We start from the raw sequence: 17,694 nt of genomic DNA on the forward strand, positions 1-17,694 counted from the left end.
TACATAGAAATATGTGAGAAGTATCTGTTATTAAAGTATTTAAATTTTATGTAAAATAGCTGACTGGTTGTGCTTCAAACTGAGGCAACTACATCTACAGTTTGCTTGAGATGCATGTAGCTGTGACCACATAGTCGAGGGCATTGTTGAACTCATCTAGTTTGCCTTTTTCCTGCCCTACGCTCAGCTAAATTAGTGCCTGTTGATGCCTTAATACTTCTCATACTTTGTGTTTCCTGTTATTTTTTTGTACATCTCTTTTAAATTCAAACATTTTATTATGTCTGTCCTCTTTTCTTATCCTTTAGTAATATTTTATTTTATACTGTTACATAAAAGAAGTGAACCTGTTTACTGTATGATCAAAGTTACAATTTCATGTTTTCATTAATTTTGTTCTGTTTTCTCTTTTTTTTGTAATATTATATTCTGTATCCAAATATGTAAGCAAAGATAAATCCTGAATAAAGTGCAGTTCAACTTGAGTAAGTGTTTGATGTGTTTCTATCATGTCGACCATCCACACTGGTCTCTTTGCTCTGCTCCTTTCCTGAAAGAATGAAAGTTGCTGTTGACCTAACAGATGGCCTGAGAGAACACTGATAACTATTCACTGTTTGTTCTCACTGGTGGGTGTGTTTTACACCAAAATATGTTAGCATGGTTGTTTCACTTGGTACACGGCTAAGCCACCGAAACAAAGACATGGGCAACACTCAGGTGCAGGTAGGCTGGAAATGTTCACTGTGATTTTAAACACTTTATCTAGATTTATGGAACTACATAAGATGGTTTTCAGTGTATTTAATTTGTTCACCAGGGATGGTTCATAAGTTGAGTATGTTTTCTATGAAGGCATATACCGGTCAGTATCTTTCATGTTTTGTGTGTTTAACTCCAGCCAATAAGATGACAATTAAATTAAGTTTTAGGTGAAGTGAAGAAAAAACACTTTTTCCAGCATCAGAAGGAACACAAACTATCTTTAAATGCCACTGCATGTGAAACTCTAAGCTGAACCTCTGTGTCCAGCCTCCAGAGGAAGCTTACTGCAACCTGGACACCCGTGAAGGTTTACCGGTGGTTCAGCTCTACGTGATGCCGTCCTTCTTCCTGGCGGTGCTGATCCTCGGGCTGCCCCTCAACCTGCTCTCCCTTTGGGTTTTCATCCACCGCCTGCGGCGTTGGACCCGCAGCACGGTATTCCTCTTCAACCTGACCCTGGCTGACACCTCCTGGCTGCTGGCCTTGCCTTTCCTCATCCACTACCATCTGGGCCAGCTGTACTGGAGCCTGGGGCTGCCATTCTGCACGACTGTGAGGATGCTTTATCACAACTACTTCTACCTCAGCATCTTCTTCGTCACCTGCATCAGTGTGGACCGGTATCTAGCCATCGTGCACCCGCTGCGCTCTCTGATGCTGCTGGGCCGGAGGCAGACCTGTGTGCTGTGTGTGGTGGTCTGGGTGGCCGCTCTGGTCCTCAGCATACCTGTTGCCAAGATGACTATGATCCAGACTTGCCCTGAGAGCAACCGCACCGTGTGCGCCCTGTACATACTGCTGAGTGGGACCAGGGAGACCCTCCCCTATTCCCTCTTCTGCTCCATCATCGGCTTCATCTTCCCGCTGCTTTCCATCTGCTACTGCGGCCTCCGCAGCGTCGGAGAGCTGCGCCGCCGGCCCTGCCGCCCCGACCCGCACAACAAGCAGCGGCGACTCCGGCGGGTGCTGAGCGTAGCGCTGGTCCTCTTTGCCCTGTTTTACCTGCCCTACCACCTGATCCGCAACGCAGCCATCGTGATGCGAGCGGTCTACCCTGACAACCCCGCCTCCTGGCGCCCTGCAGACCTGGCCTTCGCCCTGGAGATGTGCATCTGCAGCCTCATCACCTGCGTCAACCCTCTGTTCAGCTGCTTCATAGGCCGCCAGTTCAAGAGGGAGTTTCGCGTCACTTTTGCTGTCTTGTTTCCCAAGTGTCCTGGGATGCAGGTAGCCTCTATGATATCTAAGCAGACCCGGATGAAGGTGAGAAAAAGGCAGCGGATGGCTACTGTCAGTCCTGTGTGCGCACTGCCTGCACCTAGATCCTAAAGATGTACATTAATACTGTTCTTTATGTCTTCTGTCATAAACAATGAAACTGTATTAAAACATTTATACGTTCCTTGTTTAATCACTTGTTTTCTTTAATTGGTGAAATTTGATAAATACACTGTATATAACAATGGTTCCCAGTCTATCTCATTTCATCTCCTATCAGTTGAGATCTCTTACACAACACTGCCTCTGCGTGGTTGACTGCATATCTACTGTACTACAGTCTGACTCCACATTCAATTTTCTTTCTCTCTTCAGTGAAAAATATTAGAATTATTAGTGAACACCAAGCCTTTCTTCAGTTTTAGCTCAGAAGTTTCACTGTCTGTAAACGTCGCAGGTCAAGAGAAATGTAGAGGTTGGGAGAAGGGGTAACGGGGCGGGGGGGTCGTTGATTTGCTCCTGCTGCAGTAAGTGATTTATAAGTGGTCGGAGCTCATCCTCACCTTTTTTTTCTATTCAGTTAAATGAAAGTGAGGGAGAAGGGTTACGCAATTGTCGCCGTTCCCAGATTTCTAAGTGGTAAATGAATTAGAGGAGAGGAGTGGTGGGAGGAGGGGCGCTGCGCGGAGCTGCTGACAGGTAGACTAGCTGTGCGCTGTCCGCGGTGCTGAAACCTCCTCCGGCTGCTGCCTCACCGGAGATCCTCACCTCAGATCAGACTGGTGCTCCTGATAACCTCCACTGGCTGAGGCTTGTCCACCCATTTTCCCACCACGATTTCTCAGTGAATCTTTTCAAAAATCTTCAACTTTTTTATTTTCTGTTTGGCTGTTTTTCTAATCGCTGGCTGGATCTTAAGATGGCACTGCATGGATTAACATTGCGCAAGGCAGAAGCGGACTTATTTGACTGCTGTTTTGTGACTGTGAAACCAGCCCTTTCAGACTGAACGTGTTTCCCCTTCTTTCAGCTCATCTTTTCAGGACATCGAGACGTTTTCTGCTTGAAAGAAAGAGGCGCATTATTTGGATTAATATCTTAACAATATGCTCATTAATGCCGCACTTCCATTTGTTATAGTATTATAGAATTTTTAAAAAAAGATCATTTGGATATGGAGCCAGGCAAGGAGAAAGCTCTCCCTACCTCTAAAGAGGGAATAAAACAAATCGCAGGAAAGGCCCTCGGGAATCTGTACAGGTAAGGCGAAGAAATGACCATTTATTCTTGTTTTATAAACACAGAATTTATTCTATTGTGAGAAATTTAAAAAATAGGAAAGATCCAGATGTGAAGATCACACAAAACATTGGCATTGGCTTTCAACGTGTTTATTCCTTAATCACAAATGAATCCGAGAGGGGAAATTTCTCTTTTTTAAAGATGAATTACGGATAGGATGCTGAATGCAGAGTCGTGTGGCCCGAATATTTAAGGATCAGATATTTCCCTGGAGGATGATCCCCCCTCCACCAGCAGCTGTGGGTGTTTTTTAATAATTAATGAAACAGAACGAGTCGTGACACAAGGTCGGAGGATATCTATTACCTTATGTATCCATCTGTATTAATTCAAGATCGATGCACTTCACGTCAATTGACTTCCTATATTCTTCTTCACAGTGTCAGAAGGAGCTAAATGAAACGCAGTGCGAAAGAAAACTGATAACTGATTGAAAAGCAAACAGATGATCAGAGTCAATAGAATAAAGGAGCTGGATGTAGAGGAGCAGATGTCTAAAACTGAACTATTATTTCATATCATCGCAATTATTAAGCCAGAAAAAACGAATTTTGTACAAATCTAAAAATACGAATCATGTACAAAATATACGTTTTTAGCTGCTCGTGTGAGCTCCTGCACACATCTTATTCGTTTATTTCTTGGGGCTTAAATGGCTTTAAATGGATGAATTTGATTACAAGCTGCAAAACAGAAACGTGACTCGAAGCTGTGAAAGAAGAAGAAAAAAAAATCTGTTGGTTTCATTGAAGCTCCAGCAGGCCTGTTATTTCACAGGATGAGGCCTTCAGATTTCAACGTTTAGTTTCTTTTTTTCTTCTTCTTCTTAAATTAAACTTCAATTTCATTTTGACAAATTCCAGGAGAGACACAAAGCAACATACCGACGCCACATTTATGAGAGCTAATTAAAAAACAAAAAAAAGGCAAAATTAAGTGTGATGCTGATATTGCTGCAATGCGGTATGAAGGTCATTTTCTCTTCGTGTGTCAACGAGCCTTTCTTTTACAGAAACATGGAGAATTTCAGCAAGGAACGACAAAAAAACACTCTGACTTTACTAAAAAAAAAAACGGTGCAGGCTTTAGGGGGCCTGTGCCAAATTCAAAGAAAGAAATAAGAAATGATGAAGGCCTGTGGATGAAAGACCACAATGTGAAGATGAGTGCTAATTTCCTCGGTTGCATAAGCTTTAAGAGGCATGTGAATAAATATAGAAGTATATACAGGGGGGTTATTCTGCAGTTTTTCGGGGGTTTTTTGAGAAAATTAACGAAATAGTGCGTTTTCTCCTCGTAGTTCTCAATTCTGCTTCCTCGGATGTTTGATTTCATTCATCCAGCTGTGGATATAACGAGTAAAAACGAGTATTTTGACGGCTTGTCGTGCAGGAGATTGGAAAGAAAGCAGCAAACAGGTGAAGTGATCGAGCTGACGGAGGATGGGAGACCCAGGGATGGCCAGGAGCGGAAGAAGCCCCTGTGTGACTGTACGTGTTTCGGGCTCCCGCGCAGATACATCATCGCCATGCTGAGCGGGCTCGGCTTCTGCATCTCCTTCGGCATCCGATGTAACTTGGGTGTGGCCATCGTCAGCATGGTCAATAACAGCACAATCCATCAAAACGGCAAGATCATCATCAAAGAGGTGACTGTAAACTCCGCCCCGTTTACACCCCACGAGCCCCCATGTTTGATAGGTAATGAGGGCCAGAGCCAATAGACTGATCGATGGGCTTTAGTAGTTAAACCCACTTGGAAAACCTCAACTAAGTCTCTATGAAGCCGTTTTTAATTGAAATTCATGGGTTTGGGCTGTATATTATAGTAAAAAGAAACAAACTAATTGCAGGTTCTTAATATTTTTATTTTTCTGCTTTTATTACTATTTAATCGATCACTTTATAGGCACGCTAACGTCACGTATGAAGCATCAGAGCATCAGTTTAAATTAGACTTGATATCCGGCTAAAAATATTTTTACTGACAGCATTTCACACTTGGAGTCATTTATCACCGTGTTACAGCTGGGTTTTTTTTTGTTAAAGATTTTACTGGAGAAAAATAGAAAAGTAATTAAAATGTGTTTTTATTTTTTATTTATTTTGTTTGTATCTGAAAGAAAGCGAAATTCAACTGGGACCCAGAGACTGTGGGGATGATTCATGGCTCCTTCTTCTGGGGCTACATAGTTACTCAGATTCCAGGAGGATATATTTCCTCAAGACTGGCTGCAAACAGGTAAATGCACGAGATGATTTCTTATGATTAACTGCAAAAAAATATTGTAGGTAGAGTATGTATGTAGTAAGAGCTCTTATAGGATATTATATTATTACTTTCCTATCTTAAAGTATTATTAATATTTAGGTGTAATATTTGTGCTGGTCTGTCATGGTTTGAAGAAAGAAGCCTGACCTTACAGCAGATAAACTGGGGATTTGGCTGATGCCCGCCGGACGTGCCTCCTCATGTTAATGAGCTCCCACGAGACGACCATGTCTAATCCTTTATGTTCAGAGGCATGGCAACCACACCAGCCGAAAGCCATGTGTGAAATGCGGTTATAAGCAATGATTGTAGTATGGTTTCAATAGACATATAGCACATTATTCCAATAACAACTGATTAGTCAGCTACTGTACCAGTCATGCGTGGGAAACAAAGATCTGTGATCAATCTGTAGAGGAATACAGGATCAGCTTTATTGGCTTTATTGGTTTTATTACACAGCTGAACACAGATCATTAAATATAAACATATCACCATTATGTACAAGCAAGTAGGTGAAAAAATACATATAGAAACAACAACATACATGTGTATATACAAGTAGAACAGTTTATTTGTAAATTGTAAAGGATATAAGTGGTGTAAAGGTGTGTAATGGTACGAGAAGTGCTGAAATACATATTGAATGTGTTAAAAAATATGATAATTTTTTAATATTCATACAGTAGGTGGTTATGTACAGTATATACAGCCTGCTCAGATATATATTTAAGTAATTAAGTAATGGATGATATGTGTACATGTTATTGCATATTTTGTATTTTTAAACTAATATTCATAATTTGTAGACGCAAATTATTACAACAAAACAGTAAAAACCTCTTTGTAGAATCATATAAATATTAAAGTGTTGCTTAAGGAGGAGATAAAAAGCCATGTGAAGGCGGATAAGGTCATCTCAGACGTACTATAAATCCTTGGATTGTTAGATTTTTCATGAGGCAAATGGAGCCTAAATAAGATGCGAGTCTTTGAAGAGCTTTATCATGCCAAGTCAGCTGAGCCCACTGACGCCTTCTGCTGCAAACACCTCCTGTCCTCACTCCCCTGGAAGCTGAATAACTGCCTGTTGTGTGTGTGTGTGTGTGTGTGTGTGTGTGTGTGTGTGTGTGTGTGTGTGTGTGTGTGTGTGTGTGTGGCATCCAATTAGGATTGATTTATCCTCCTTAACAGTATTATTCCACTATAGAATTAACATTGTATAATATCTATAAATCTACTGGAAGTACTTGAAACTGACTCTTTTGTCTCATTGAATAAGACAACGATCTTGTTTTCTTAATATTCTGACAAATAATCCAAACTCACTGTCTGTGCAGAGTTTTTGGGGCTGCCATCGTGCTGACATCCACCCTGAACATGTTCATTCCCTCTGCTGCCCGGGCGCACTATGGATGTGTCATCTTTGTGAGGATATTACAAGGGTTGGTGGAGGTACTGATGCACAGTTTGCACGTCAGATCTTGACCTTTAAAAGACTCCAAAATGATGCCTCATTATCAAGCCGAGAGCTGAACTCAACCCCTAATGAAATTGTCCTGACATTTTGTATTTAACTGCGTTTTACGGAAATCTTGTGTTCATACTGTTCTGCTTTGCTTTCTATTTGGACCTGTGCTGAAAATAAAGCCCCATTATGGAGAAGACCCATTCATTATACTGTACACAATCAGTCGGATTAGTCCACAAACAGCAAACAGCACTAAACCCCTTGAATAGCAGCTTATAGTGTATTGGTTTATCTGGACAAAATTGCTCCATGTTCACATAGAAACACAATGAACAAAAGAGATAAAAACCACTTGATGGAGGCGGCTCCCACAGCTCGATAGAAAGGACAAGATTTCAGAGAGAGATGCTATTATCAGGCTGAAGGTCGCTCTCTTTTGTTATTTTGTTTGGCTGCATACTGTGGTTTCAATAGGAGCTCATGACCATTGAGAGACAGAGCAGCCTGCGTTCGGCGCCCATCGACTTATTACTGCAAATTAAACATTAGCATTTCAGGGTGTCTCCCACTGCAAGCCCCAGCAATTTGTGTCTATCAATAGTTGATTGTATGCCACTTAGTGTGTAATGAAGATTTAATGGGAGCAATTCAGTTTTTCTTCCATGAACTGGGTAGTCAGCTTGAATTTGCACTGACTCACACCTAAGCCATTAGTCTCTATTAGAAAGGTCAGCTACAATGCATGTCAGTTTGTTTGTTATTAACTACAATTTGTCTTGTGCGTCTTTAGCAAATGAGAACAGACTACGTCAATCAAGTGGCGTGTCTGTACATGATGTAAATTCTATTGACTGAAAGTGGAAAAATGGATGTGAACTTGATTGATGAATTCAGAAAATAGAAACAATTTGTGCCATCATAGGAAAAATTTAGAGAAATATGTTCAAGCTGGTGGAAAGTGACCCTTTTGTGTTCATTGCGTGACTGTGATGTCATTTGTCACTGTGCAGGGAGTGACTTATCCAGCCTGCCACGGGATCTGGAGTAAATGGGCTCCACCGCTGGAGAGAAGTCGTCTGGCCACCATCTCCTTCTGTGGTATTTAATCTACAACACACATAGTCCGGTTTCTGTGAAAAAAAAAGAAGATATGGATTTTATCATCACATTACTTCATACACTGAAAAGCAGGTTTCTAATTGCAAAATATAGCCCCTTAAATGTGTGTAAATCTCTCCTGAACACAGTTGTGGGACAACACGGCTCTCTGAATGAGCAGCCAGGATCAAATTCTGCTTGGTCATAATATTATGTGTCCTGTGCAGGATCCTACGCTGGTGCAGTGATAGCCATGCCTCTGGCCGGGATCTTGGTCCAGTACACAGGATGGTCCTCTGTCTTCTACGTGTACGGTGAGTGTCACTGTCATAAAATCACTTCATTTTAACTCCACACTGTCTGACAGCATAGTATAGTGTGCATTCTGTACCCGCTTGTTCCAGCTCTTCAGTGAATCTATGTGATGTTTACACTGAGTGAAATATTCAAACCCAAGTATCCATGATTTTTATGGCTGCATCATTATATAAACTGGACATTTTCCCCCAAATTCAGACCAAATTCAGAACATATTTGATGTCTTAAGAATTTTTGGGATGTAAACTAGATTTTAAAATAAAGCTGTACCTCCTGAGTTTGTACTGACTAACCCACGTTCTGTTAAATAAATTAGATTCTTGATGCCGTCCTCCTTATGATCTGCACAGGATCCTTTGGGTTAGTGTGGTACCTGTTCTGGATCTTGGTGTCTTATGAGAGTCCCGCAGAGCACCCGACCATCACCGACGAGGAGCGCCGTTACATCGAGGAGAGCATCGGTGAAAGTGCCCAGCTGATGGGCGCCATGGAGGTGAGTTCTCATCACTCAGTACCCTTTGATTCATAACACCATGACAAGTACAGTTCATCCAGCTGATTTTCTGTTTGTCACGTTCTGTTTTAACAGAAATTCAAGACCCCCTGGAGGAAGTTCTTCTCCTCCATGCCCGTCTATGCAATCATCGTGGCCAACTTCTGCAGGAGCTGGACCTTCTATCTGCTCCTCATCAGCCAGCCTGCGTACTTTGAAGAGGTGTTTGGTTTTGAAATAAGCAAGGTAAATAAATCCCTTATAATGCCTGGTATCAGCCCTAAAAGTACCCTCAAACGTCATGTGATTCTTTCAGGATTACAAGCTATGATTTTCTCAGATATGAATTGTTTAAGTTCAGTGCAAGTTAATTTCTATAAAATACAAATCAAACATTTTCTGTCCTATCTTGCAGTGAAAAAAGTACAACAATGCTGCTGTTCATTCAGTGCATATTGTAATGATATTGTAACAGTCTAACATTGTGTATTTATTCTATTAATTAACATTAAGAATCATTTTAAAGTTGACAAAAGTGTTATTTGGATTGTTGGCTGTGGAGGCCAAATATTACAAATATCTATTAGAATCGACCTAAAATTAATTATTAAGAAGAAAGAGAGGTTAGTGCATATAGTGAAGTGACTATTACCATCTGATCTATTACCATTCAAATAAATAATTTGCCTAACTCTGGTAAATGGTTTGCCTTGACTTAAAACGTCAGATGAATTCAATTTGAAAATATTTATTGGGAATCATTACCTCAGTTTTTTAAATTGAAGGTGACATTTTTTCAGTGCCCTGTCACAAGATATCTCTAACTTTCCCTTTCACTTTATGAAAATAGATTTGAACACTATTTAACAAAATGAATCAATTATAGGGGCTGTGGTTTGGCCATTTTATATTCCTAGAGTGCCTCATCTAAGCAACAGTTTCCAGTTAATCTTCAAATCTCATAATCTTTGCCCTCCCATGAGAGTCTGCAGCATGAATCAAGCAGGTCTGGCAGCTGTAATTCAGCTTCAGGATGAGATCCTGTGATTACTGCAGGTGATATATTGCTCAGATTTGACGCTGCAGTCAGAGGTTAAAACGCAGGCAAAGATTTGTTCTGAGACTGAAAGAATCATCTTTGTTGTGACGGGTCTCTTTGTCGCTGTCACATCCACTTCTGACAAGTGTTTGACGGTTTCTCAGGTTGGGATACTATCGGCGCTCCCTCACTTGGTCATGACCATCATCGTGCCATTAGGAGGCCAGTTAGCCGACTACCTGCGTACTCACAACATCATGTCCACCACTATGGTCCGTAAAATCATGAACTGTGGAGGTGAGGCTTTATGAATCAAATATTCATCTATTAATATGATAATGTAGAAGTATTCCTCATCAGTACATCATTTAACTCTTGTCTTCTTGTTTTTAGGGTTTGGTATGGAGGCCACTCTCTTACTGGTTGTTGGTTATTCTCACAGTAAGGGCATGGCCATCTCTTTCTTAGTCCTGGCTGTGGGTTTTAGTGGTTTTGCAATATCAGGTGAGTCTCAAAATGATTCTAATTCAAATTCGAACCATTTTCTATTCAAAAAAGTGCAAAACTCTCAATATTCACTCTTTCTGTGTTGCAGGTTTCAATGTCAACCATCTAGACATCGCTCCTCGCTATGCCAGCATCCTCATGGGGATATCCAACGGTGTGGGTACCTTGTCAGGGATGGTCTGCCCTCTAATAGTGGGCGCCATGACAAAAAACAAGGTGAGTCATTTCTATTTATACAGTGCAGTGATGTGAATGTTAATGCAGGATAAAGCAGATGGGAATATTTGCAAACTCCTAAAGCCCCTGAAAACATGGTGTCAAATATCAAGCACTTCTCTACGACATCAATTATTCATTACTACATGTGCAACAATTAAATTTAAAGTTTGGGAAAAACATTTTTAGGTATTGTTTGCTTCAAGCGTAACACTCAAAAACAAGTCTGCTTCATCAGAACTGTGTGGATGTGGCTTTTTCATATTTGATTGTTCTGGCAACATAAGTAAACAGCAACGAAACTGTCATCAGATTTTGATGCATGACAATTGCTGATTGGTGCAAAGACATAAGTGACATCACCTTTTACTGCCAAATTCACACAATACAAAAACACAAATATAGAAATTTTCATGTGAAACAACCAAAACTGTTCCAACTTTGGCAGAAAATTTTAGGTTCATGCTGTACCTCATTCTTCATAATCAGAAGCTGATTGAGAAAATGAGGTTTTTAAGTCCTTTAAGGAGTGACTCAACTTGATTACAACTGCTTCCTGTCCCCAGACACGGGAAGAGTGGCAGTACGTCTTCCTCATTGCTTCCCTCGTGCATTACGGGGGTGTGGTGTTTTATGGGATCTTTGCATCTGGGGAGAAACAGCCATGGGCCGACCCTGAAGAAACCAGTGAAGAGAAGTGCGGCTTCATTGATGAGGACGAGCTGGCCGAAGAGACAGGCGACATCACACAGAGTTACGGCGCGATGGGGGGCCCGGCTAAAAGCTACGGGGCCACCGCACAGCTCAATGGAGGTTGGGTTCAGGACTGGGATAAGACAGAGGAGTACGTCCAGGAACCAGCGGGGAAGATGTACGCCGAGCGTGGCTACTCTTAGGCCAGACACATTCAGTTATGGTGAGTTGGATTACAAAAAACAGACTTTCCATCACGGATTGCACAAATAAGCATTATATTAGATAGTTTAAATCCATTCTGTGTATTCTAGTAAAACGGTTACTACTAGTTTCAAACAGCTAGTGTAAAGAAATAGTTAATTGCAATGCAGAACAATCCTCATTAGATTCTCACATGTTTCTCATCACATCTACCTACAGTAGGGCTTCACTATACAGAAAGAAAACTGCAGGCCTATGTTGTACTTCTTAGGCACTCAAACCTCATGAATTTACTTGAACAACATGAGCCAGATGACACTGCAGTTGACCATCCTATAGGGTCTTTCTCGGAAATACCACTCTGATTGCACTGAAACTATAAGTATTCTAAAACAAGATTATATTCTGTTTCTCAAATGTGTTTTATGTACTGTATATATCTGTATACTGTTTCTGTGAGACTATTGTGGATTTGGGTCGTTGATCTGTGTTAACATTAATATAAAAGGCCATATTTTTCATGGACAGTACCTTTTCAGGGAGATGTCTGCTTGCAAAAAAGGTCTTCTTCTTCTCGAGCGAGGCCTATAATACACTATAAGACAAAAATAGCGTGAGTGAAGTTGAACCGTAGAATTTTAGTGTGTGTTTGTTTGCATGAATTTGCTCAAATCAATGTTCAGATGCAGCCGACTCACGGTCACTGATAGTCCTCATTCAGCCTACTGCTTTGTACTTAGATAAGTGTCTTCTGCCATTATAAATAATAAAAATGAACTTTCATAATCAGGTTCTGGTCGTGATGTGAGACAAATCAAAAAAGTTTTGAAGGTGATTGCTCAGAAGACATTGTTTATTGATGTTTGGTGTGCACTGCAATAAATTCTGTGTACCAGCTGCCACCCATCACATTCTGTTTTGTAATGTAACACTGGCTTGCTGTATCTAACTGTAATTGTTTTGGAGTCATGTGATGATCAACATTAAGGTGTGTGTTTTAACAAATTACTAGTGTCCGGAGAATCCAGATTTAGTGCTCATGATGCAGGACATGTTGTTGCATTTTGACAACAAGGCATGCAGTACTGTACACGAACAACCAGGTTTTGTGATCTCTTGGTGTTTCTTGGTTGTTCTCATTGTCACCAAAAGTACTTTCTTGACACTTTGATATTGTCACATTTGAGTGGACCACATGAATTAATAGATTGCTCTTCCACCTGACTTTATTTGCTATTTGAACACTTTCTGCATTTGCTGTATGAAATCTGCAAGGATGTGTAAAATATATGAATATTTAAGAATGTTTAAGATGACCAAAAGATGCTATTTATGGCTTTGTGCCTGAAGTTTATGTAAACAGATAAATGTGATTTTATGGCTTCAAATTATTGTGTTTAATGAAAAAGAGGTATGTTGATGTCAAAAAGTGTTAAAAAAAAATGCTCATATCATTTTATAAAAAAGCAAAACAACCAAAAGTCATGTTTTTGTCATTCTTAGTCACCTTTTCACCTATACTGTAGCACACAAGGACATATTTGAAGGTTAGTGGTCAGCAGAGACTGGAGGCAGACTACCTAACCAGTTAACCACCTTTTCCAATCAGTGCATCTCCTGTTCTCTCCACGTTTCTCATTAGTAAATCAATGGCTGAGGTCTCCGGAGTCCAGGAGAGAGTATTGGACCCTGTAGGTTGGTAATTGGTAAGAGGAGAAAAGAACCGCAATGTTAACGCTATTACTGGTTTTTACATCCCTACAAACGAGGATCATTGTCTGTCTTCCCAAAGAGTCCTGACTTTAATATGCAGTGCAACACCTGCTGCTAAAGGTGTCGTGGGCGTATAAAAGTGTGACGACCCTATTAAATCTCTCCGCATCACCTCGCACCTTCCTAACCGTGCAGGAAAAAAGAAAAAACTGAGAAGAAGCCTGTAAGGTGTGTAATGTGAAATATTATATTTGCAACACACCCTGTTTGCCCCTCAGTGTGTCCTCCATCTACACATCTGAGGTCAACAGTGTTACATGTAGCACATTCAGCTATTGACCCAGCTTCAACATTAAATCTAATTGCGTGAGAAATCAATACTGTTTAACTCCAGAATGCATTGCAGTTTTCAAACAAAAATGTTTATCAATAAAGTTTAAATTCAGATAAAATGTATTGATGACTTGGAAGGCCATATTACCTGCATAGTTGTTTTATTTTACACATGTTTGCTGGAAGAACAATGAACTAAAATACTGAATTATAAGCTGGTCATTATACTGGAAAGACACTTAATTTACATTTTAATAAAATGCCTGAATGCAATGCTTTGATTCCTATTACATCACCAGCAATCATTAGTGACAAATGCAAAAGGACACAACTGACCTACAGGGTGAAACCTGAATGCAACATTAGTTCTGTGATGAAATCATTCAATGAAAATCTGGATCTGCACTGTTTGAAAGACTAGGAAGAGTTTGTTATAGATTCATACAACAACTGGATAAAATTTGGTCTTAAAGTATTCCTTCAATCAAAGAAATTATTACTGAAAAAAGAGTTAGAACAATATGCAGATAGACATTTTTACCTAATAGTTTTACCTGAGAAAAGTAAAAAAAAAAAGGCATCAAATCAAAGCAAAAACTTGTGCAACATAGTATGATGTAAAAAATGTCAATATAAAATGTGTAGTTCATTATAAGAATATCAATATACATGTTTTATGGTGTCATATTGATCTTAATGTTAAGAATGTGCATATTCGGATGCACAGAAACCATCAAGCATTTGCACGACTCCAAATGTAGGAATGTACACGAATATTTCCCTTACTATTAAACCGCACATTCAGGGAGTTGCAAAAGAACTGACGGAGGTCTTATGGCCCACAGTGAAATCTGAAGTCAGAAGTGTAGAGACAGAACAAGAGAGGTGGTATTATCGTCTGTGGCGCCTGTGTGCTGCTCTGCAGCCCGTCAGTGAGGTGGTAAATAATTCAGGACAACATGGCGTCCATCCATCCACATGCATCAGTCTGAGCTTCTCTGCAGCATGAAGGGCCCAATGGTGTGCATGACTCTGGATATATCAAAGACCATGATTCTCACCATGCCTTTCAGCCTCTGCAGGTGGGAGTGACTCATGAAGAACAGATGCAGAATATGAGAGCCACATTTTCCAATGTGTGAGTCTCTGCAGCCCTTTGCATCTCATCTCTCTCCACCAGAGCTGCAGTGATAGACAGGCATGAAGTTTGTAGGGGTGAGAAGGGTTAAGCCTACAGATGAAGCTGGCCATCGGTTTTATGCGCACATGATGGACAGTTTGAATCAATTTAGTGCACAGCCGTTGTGTTCGGTCTGCAGAAGTCTTGTACTGTGTTGACTGATGGTTCGATCACAGGAAGCAGCTCCATGTCTGAGTCATCCCTCATCCACTGTCCTCAGTTTCTCCTCCGATAATCTGCCCATCTGAGGAGGGAAACCATTAACAACTCACCACCACCTGCTTCTCAGTGCACATGTTAATTTGACAGAAAACACAATTGTGCCACCAGCCTCGTGGAACATGTTTTCTCATGCTTAACCAGCCAGAGTGGTCATGGCTATTGCACCTGTGACGTGCCTGTTAGGGTGCACGGTAATTGGACAAAAATCTGGTGTCAACATTTCATTCACAGACAGAAATCCACTCAGCATTCCCCTGCCTGTAGTCTATATGTTTTTGCAGCATCTCAGATTCAGTCATTGTGATGTTTTTGGTGCTGTTTTGTCTGGTTGTGTGAGCGTGAGGGTAAGTGGAGGGGGATTGAGTAGTTGTCAGTCTGTTGGGCAGGTGCAGTTTGGCTCCTGGGGGACTGTAATGGGATGAGGCCCAGCCAGAATGAGTGTTTGATGACGGGGTTGCACTCGTCCCCTGAGACACTGCCTGCATGCAATTATCCTCCTGATCCGCTCTCTCCTTTCTAGTCTGCAAGTCTAAATTGTACACAGCAATCTCTCCACATTGCTGCCTCCATTAATTTACAATCTCAGATCAAGTCACCGACTGTAATTATAACCCAAAATGTCAAATGTAGAAATGGAATAATTACTGTTATATGACACCCTCCAGCGTGGCATTGCGCTACCTCAGGGCGATTGAATTTACACACACCTCCTTCTCCTCCCTTGCTAATTGCTTTATTAATGGAGAGCTCAGCACCTTGAATCAGTCTGTCTCACACGTAATAACATGACATATATCTGCTCTCCACCCACTGCCACACACACTGAAATAAGTATATTTTAAGAGGATTGCTATGCTTCCAAACTCATTTCTGAAACTCCCATAACTGCTTTTGTTTCTTTTAAATCTCTTTTTTTATGAGCTTCTGCCTTCAATGCTCACTATAACCAAAGAGAGAAAAAAAATCCTTTCTTTTATGATATGTAAATGTGTCCACTGCGGAAAAAAAAAAAGCTCCATCTCGCTTTGCTTACAACAACTGCAAGGACTGTGAGCTATTGTTATTTTCATCTGTGCTTACTTCCAAATTCTACTGAAACATTTATTAGCTCCAAACTAAATTTAAATCAACCGCAATGAGGCAGGAAAAACAGTGATGCCAAAGTTTGCATTATATAAGGGTTACATTTTCAGACCTGCTACGTGTCGAGTGAGAATTGCTTCTTTTATGACCACAGGAGGACAATGAGATTGCTATATCCAATTGTTTTTTTTTTCCCTATGGTTTCCTATGTTGCATGTGAGGTAATCTATCACAAGTTGCTCCAGTTCCCCCTCCCCCATATCACATTACGCTGACAGCTTCATACCCTCCTCTCTACAACATGTTCATGTGGTATCACACACAGACAAAGGACGAGAGGCTGATAAGATTTTACACGATACACTCTGTGCTGGCAAAGCACTGCTGAGACAAATTTGGATAAAATGATGATAGAATATGCAGATAATAAGAAGAGAAATGTTGTGTTGTGATCCTCCGCACATTATTTTCTCTCACATGAAGAAGAATTCATATTTTGTCAAAAGCTAAAACACACATAAGCTTTCTTTGTTCTTCTTTTATTACCAACATGTAGTCAATGGGTGTTTTTCCACAAACCGACCCCTCTCCCTCTCCTCATGTGCCAAAGTAATGTTTCTGCAACCACAGCACCTCACTGGAGAGTCTGACAGTGCAGTTTTTATAGGACAATGTGACATTTCTTTCGTCTTTTTCCTCAAGAGCAGCACCAACATTTCATATGACTCATTAAAACCTACTATCATAACACTGAATCAGTCTTTTCCCTCACAATTTCACTGCGACAAACCAAATTAAAGCATCAGCACATGCCTGATGATCATCAGCATCCTCTGAGCGGGACACAGGTGTGCAGAGGGGCCCTCCTGCCTCTGTTATCCGTCACCGAGGCCAGACAGGGGCCAGGCTGGAGCGGCTTAGGCACGTGCCGAGGGAGGGCTCTACCCACACCACCCCGCCTCTCAGAGGACTCCCTATTCACACCACCAGATGGGGGCTGGATCTGAGTTTTAATGAATGCTATCTTTCATGGCCCTTTAGAAGCCGCAGAACAACAGCCGCCCTCAGCACGTCTCAGTGCAGTTTATTACCCCACGCTGTCAGAGAACAACGTTACAGTGGACAGGGGTAAGATGTGAGGAGGAAATACAGTATGTTTCATCTCACATCCAAATGTGCTATTTCCTTTCTTGGGGGAAATGTTTTACAAAAGACTACAAAAAATGCTACATACTCACACACATTCTAGAGATTCACATGTTGTCAGGGCTTTGTAAAGTAGCTCCTGGTATAAAGAACAGATATGAAAGATTCCTCCATCCAGGCAGCACATGTTTAAAGTGGGCTGGTTGTAATGGACCTCCTGTTGTTTGAAGTGATACAATAATACAACCCTGTAATTTCATCTTGCAGGTCAAGAGCAGAGGGCAATTTGTTCACATTTATGAGTCGATGTAACTGGTAGCTGCTTTAATTCAGAGGTTGGTTTGAACCCTCTGTTTAAGTAAAAATGGGTTATTTATATTTTTAGTTAAATAACATCACCCCACTGCCAAAGGAAACTAACA

General features: G+C 40.9%; 2 protein-coding genes across 2 annotated transcripts; both read left to right on the forward strand.

Annotated features, from left to right (window-relative positions):
• The first annotated feature begins 660 nt into the window (after positions 1–660).
• LOC122985657 (P2Y purinoceptor 6-like) lies at positions 661–2,094 on the forward strand. The gene is made up of 2 exons (XM_044356487.1): positions 661–726; positions 1,033–2,094. Exons 1-2 carry the CDS (start codon positions 661–663, stop codon positions 2,092–2,094), a joined length of 1,128 nt encoding a protein of 375 aa, XP_044212422.1.
• Positions 2,095–2,688: 594 nt separating this feature from the next.
• LOC122985908 (vesicular glutamate transporter 2.1-like) lies at positions 2,689–13,066 on the forward strand. Its single transcript, XM_044356922.1, has 12 exons — positions 2,689–3,243; positions 4,678–4,933; positions 5,408–5,526; positions 6,897–7,011; positions 8,038–8,125; positions 8,353–8,439; positions 8,794–8,936; positions 9,033–9,182; positions 10,140–10,272; positions 10,369–10,479; positions 10,571–10,698; positions 11,265–13,066. Exons 1-12 carry the CDS (start codon positions 3,158–3,160, stop codon positions 11,592–11,594), a joined length of 1,746 nt encoding a protein of 581 aa, XP_044212857.1. The 5' UTR covers positions 2,689–3,157; the 3' UTR covers positions 11,595–13,066.
• Positions 13,067–17,694: the final 4,628 nt, after the last annotated feature.

The sequence above is a fragment of the Thunnus albacares genome, chromosome 7 (assembly GCF_914725855.1).
Source record: "Thunnus albacares chromosome 7, fThuAlb1.1, whole genome shotgun sequence".
Classification (NCBI taxonomy): domain Eukaryota; kingdom Metazoa; phylum Chordata; class Actinopteri; order Scombriformes; family Scombridae; genus Thunnus; species Thunnus albacares.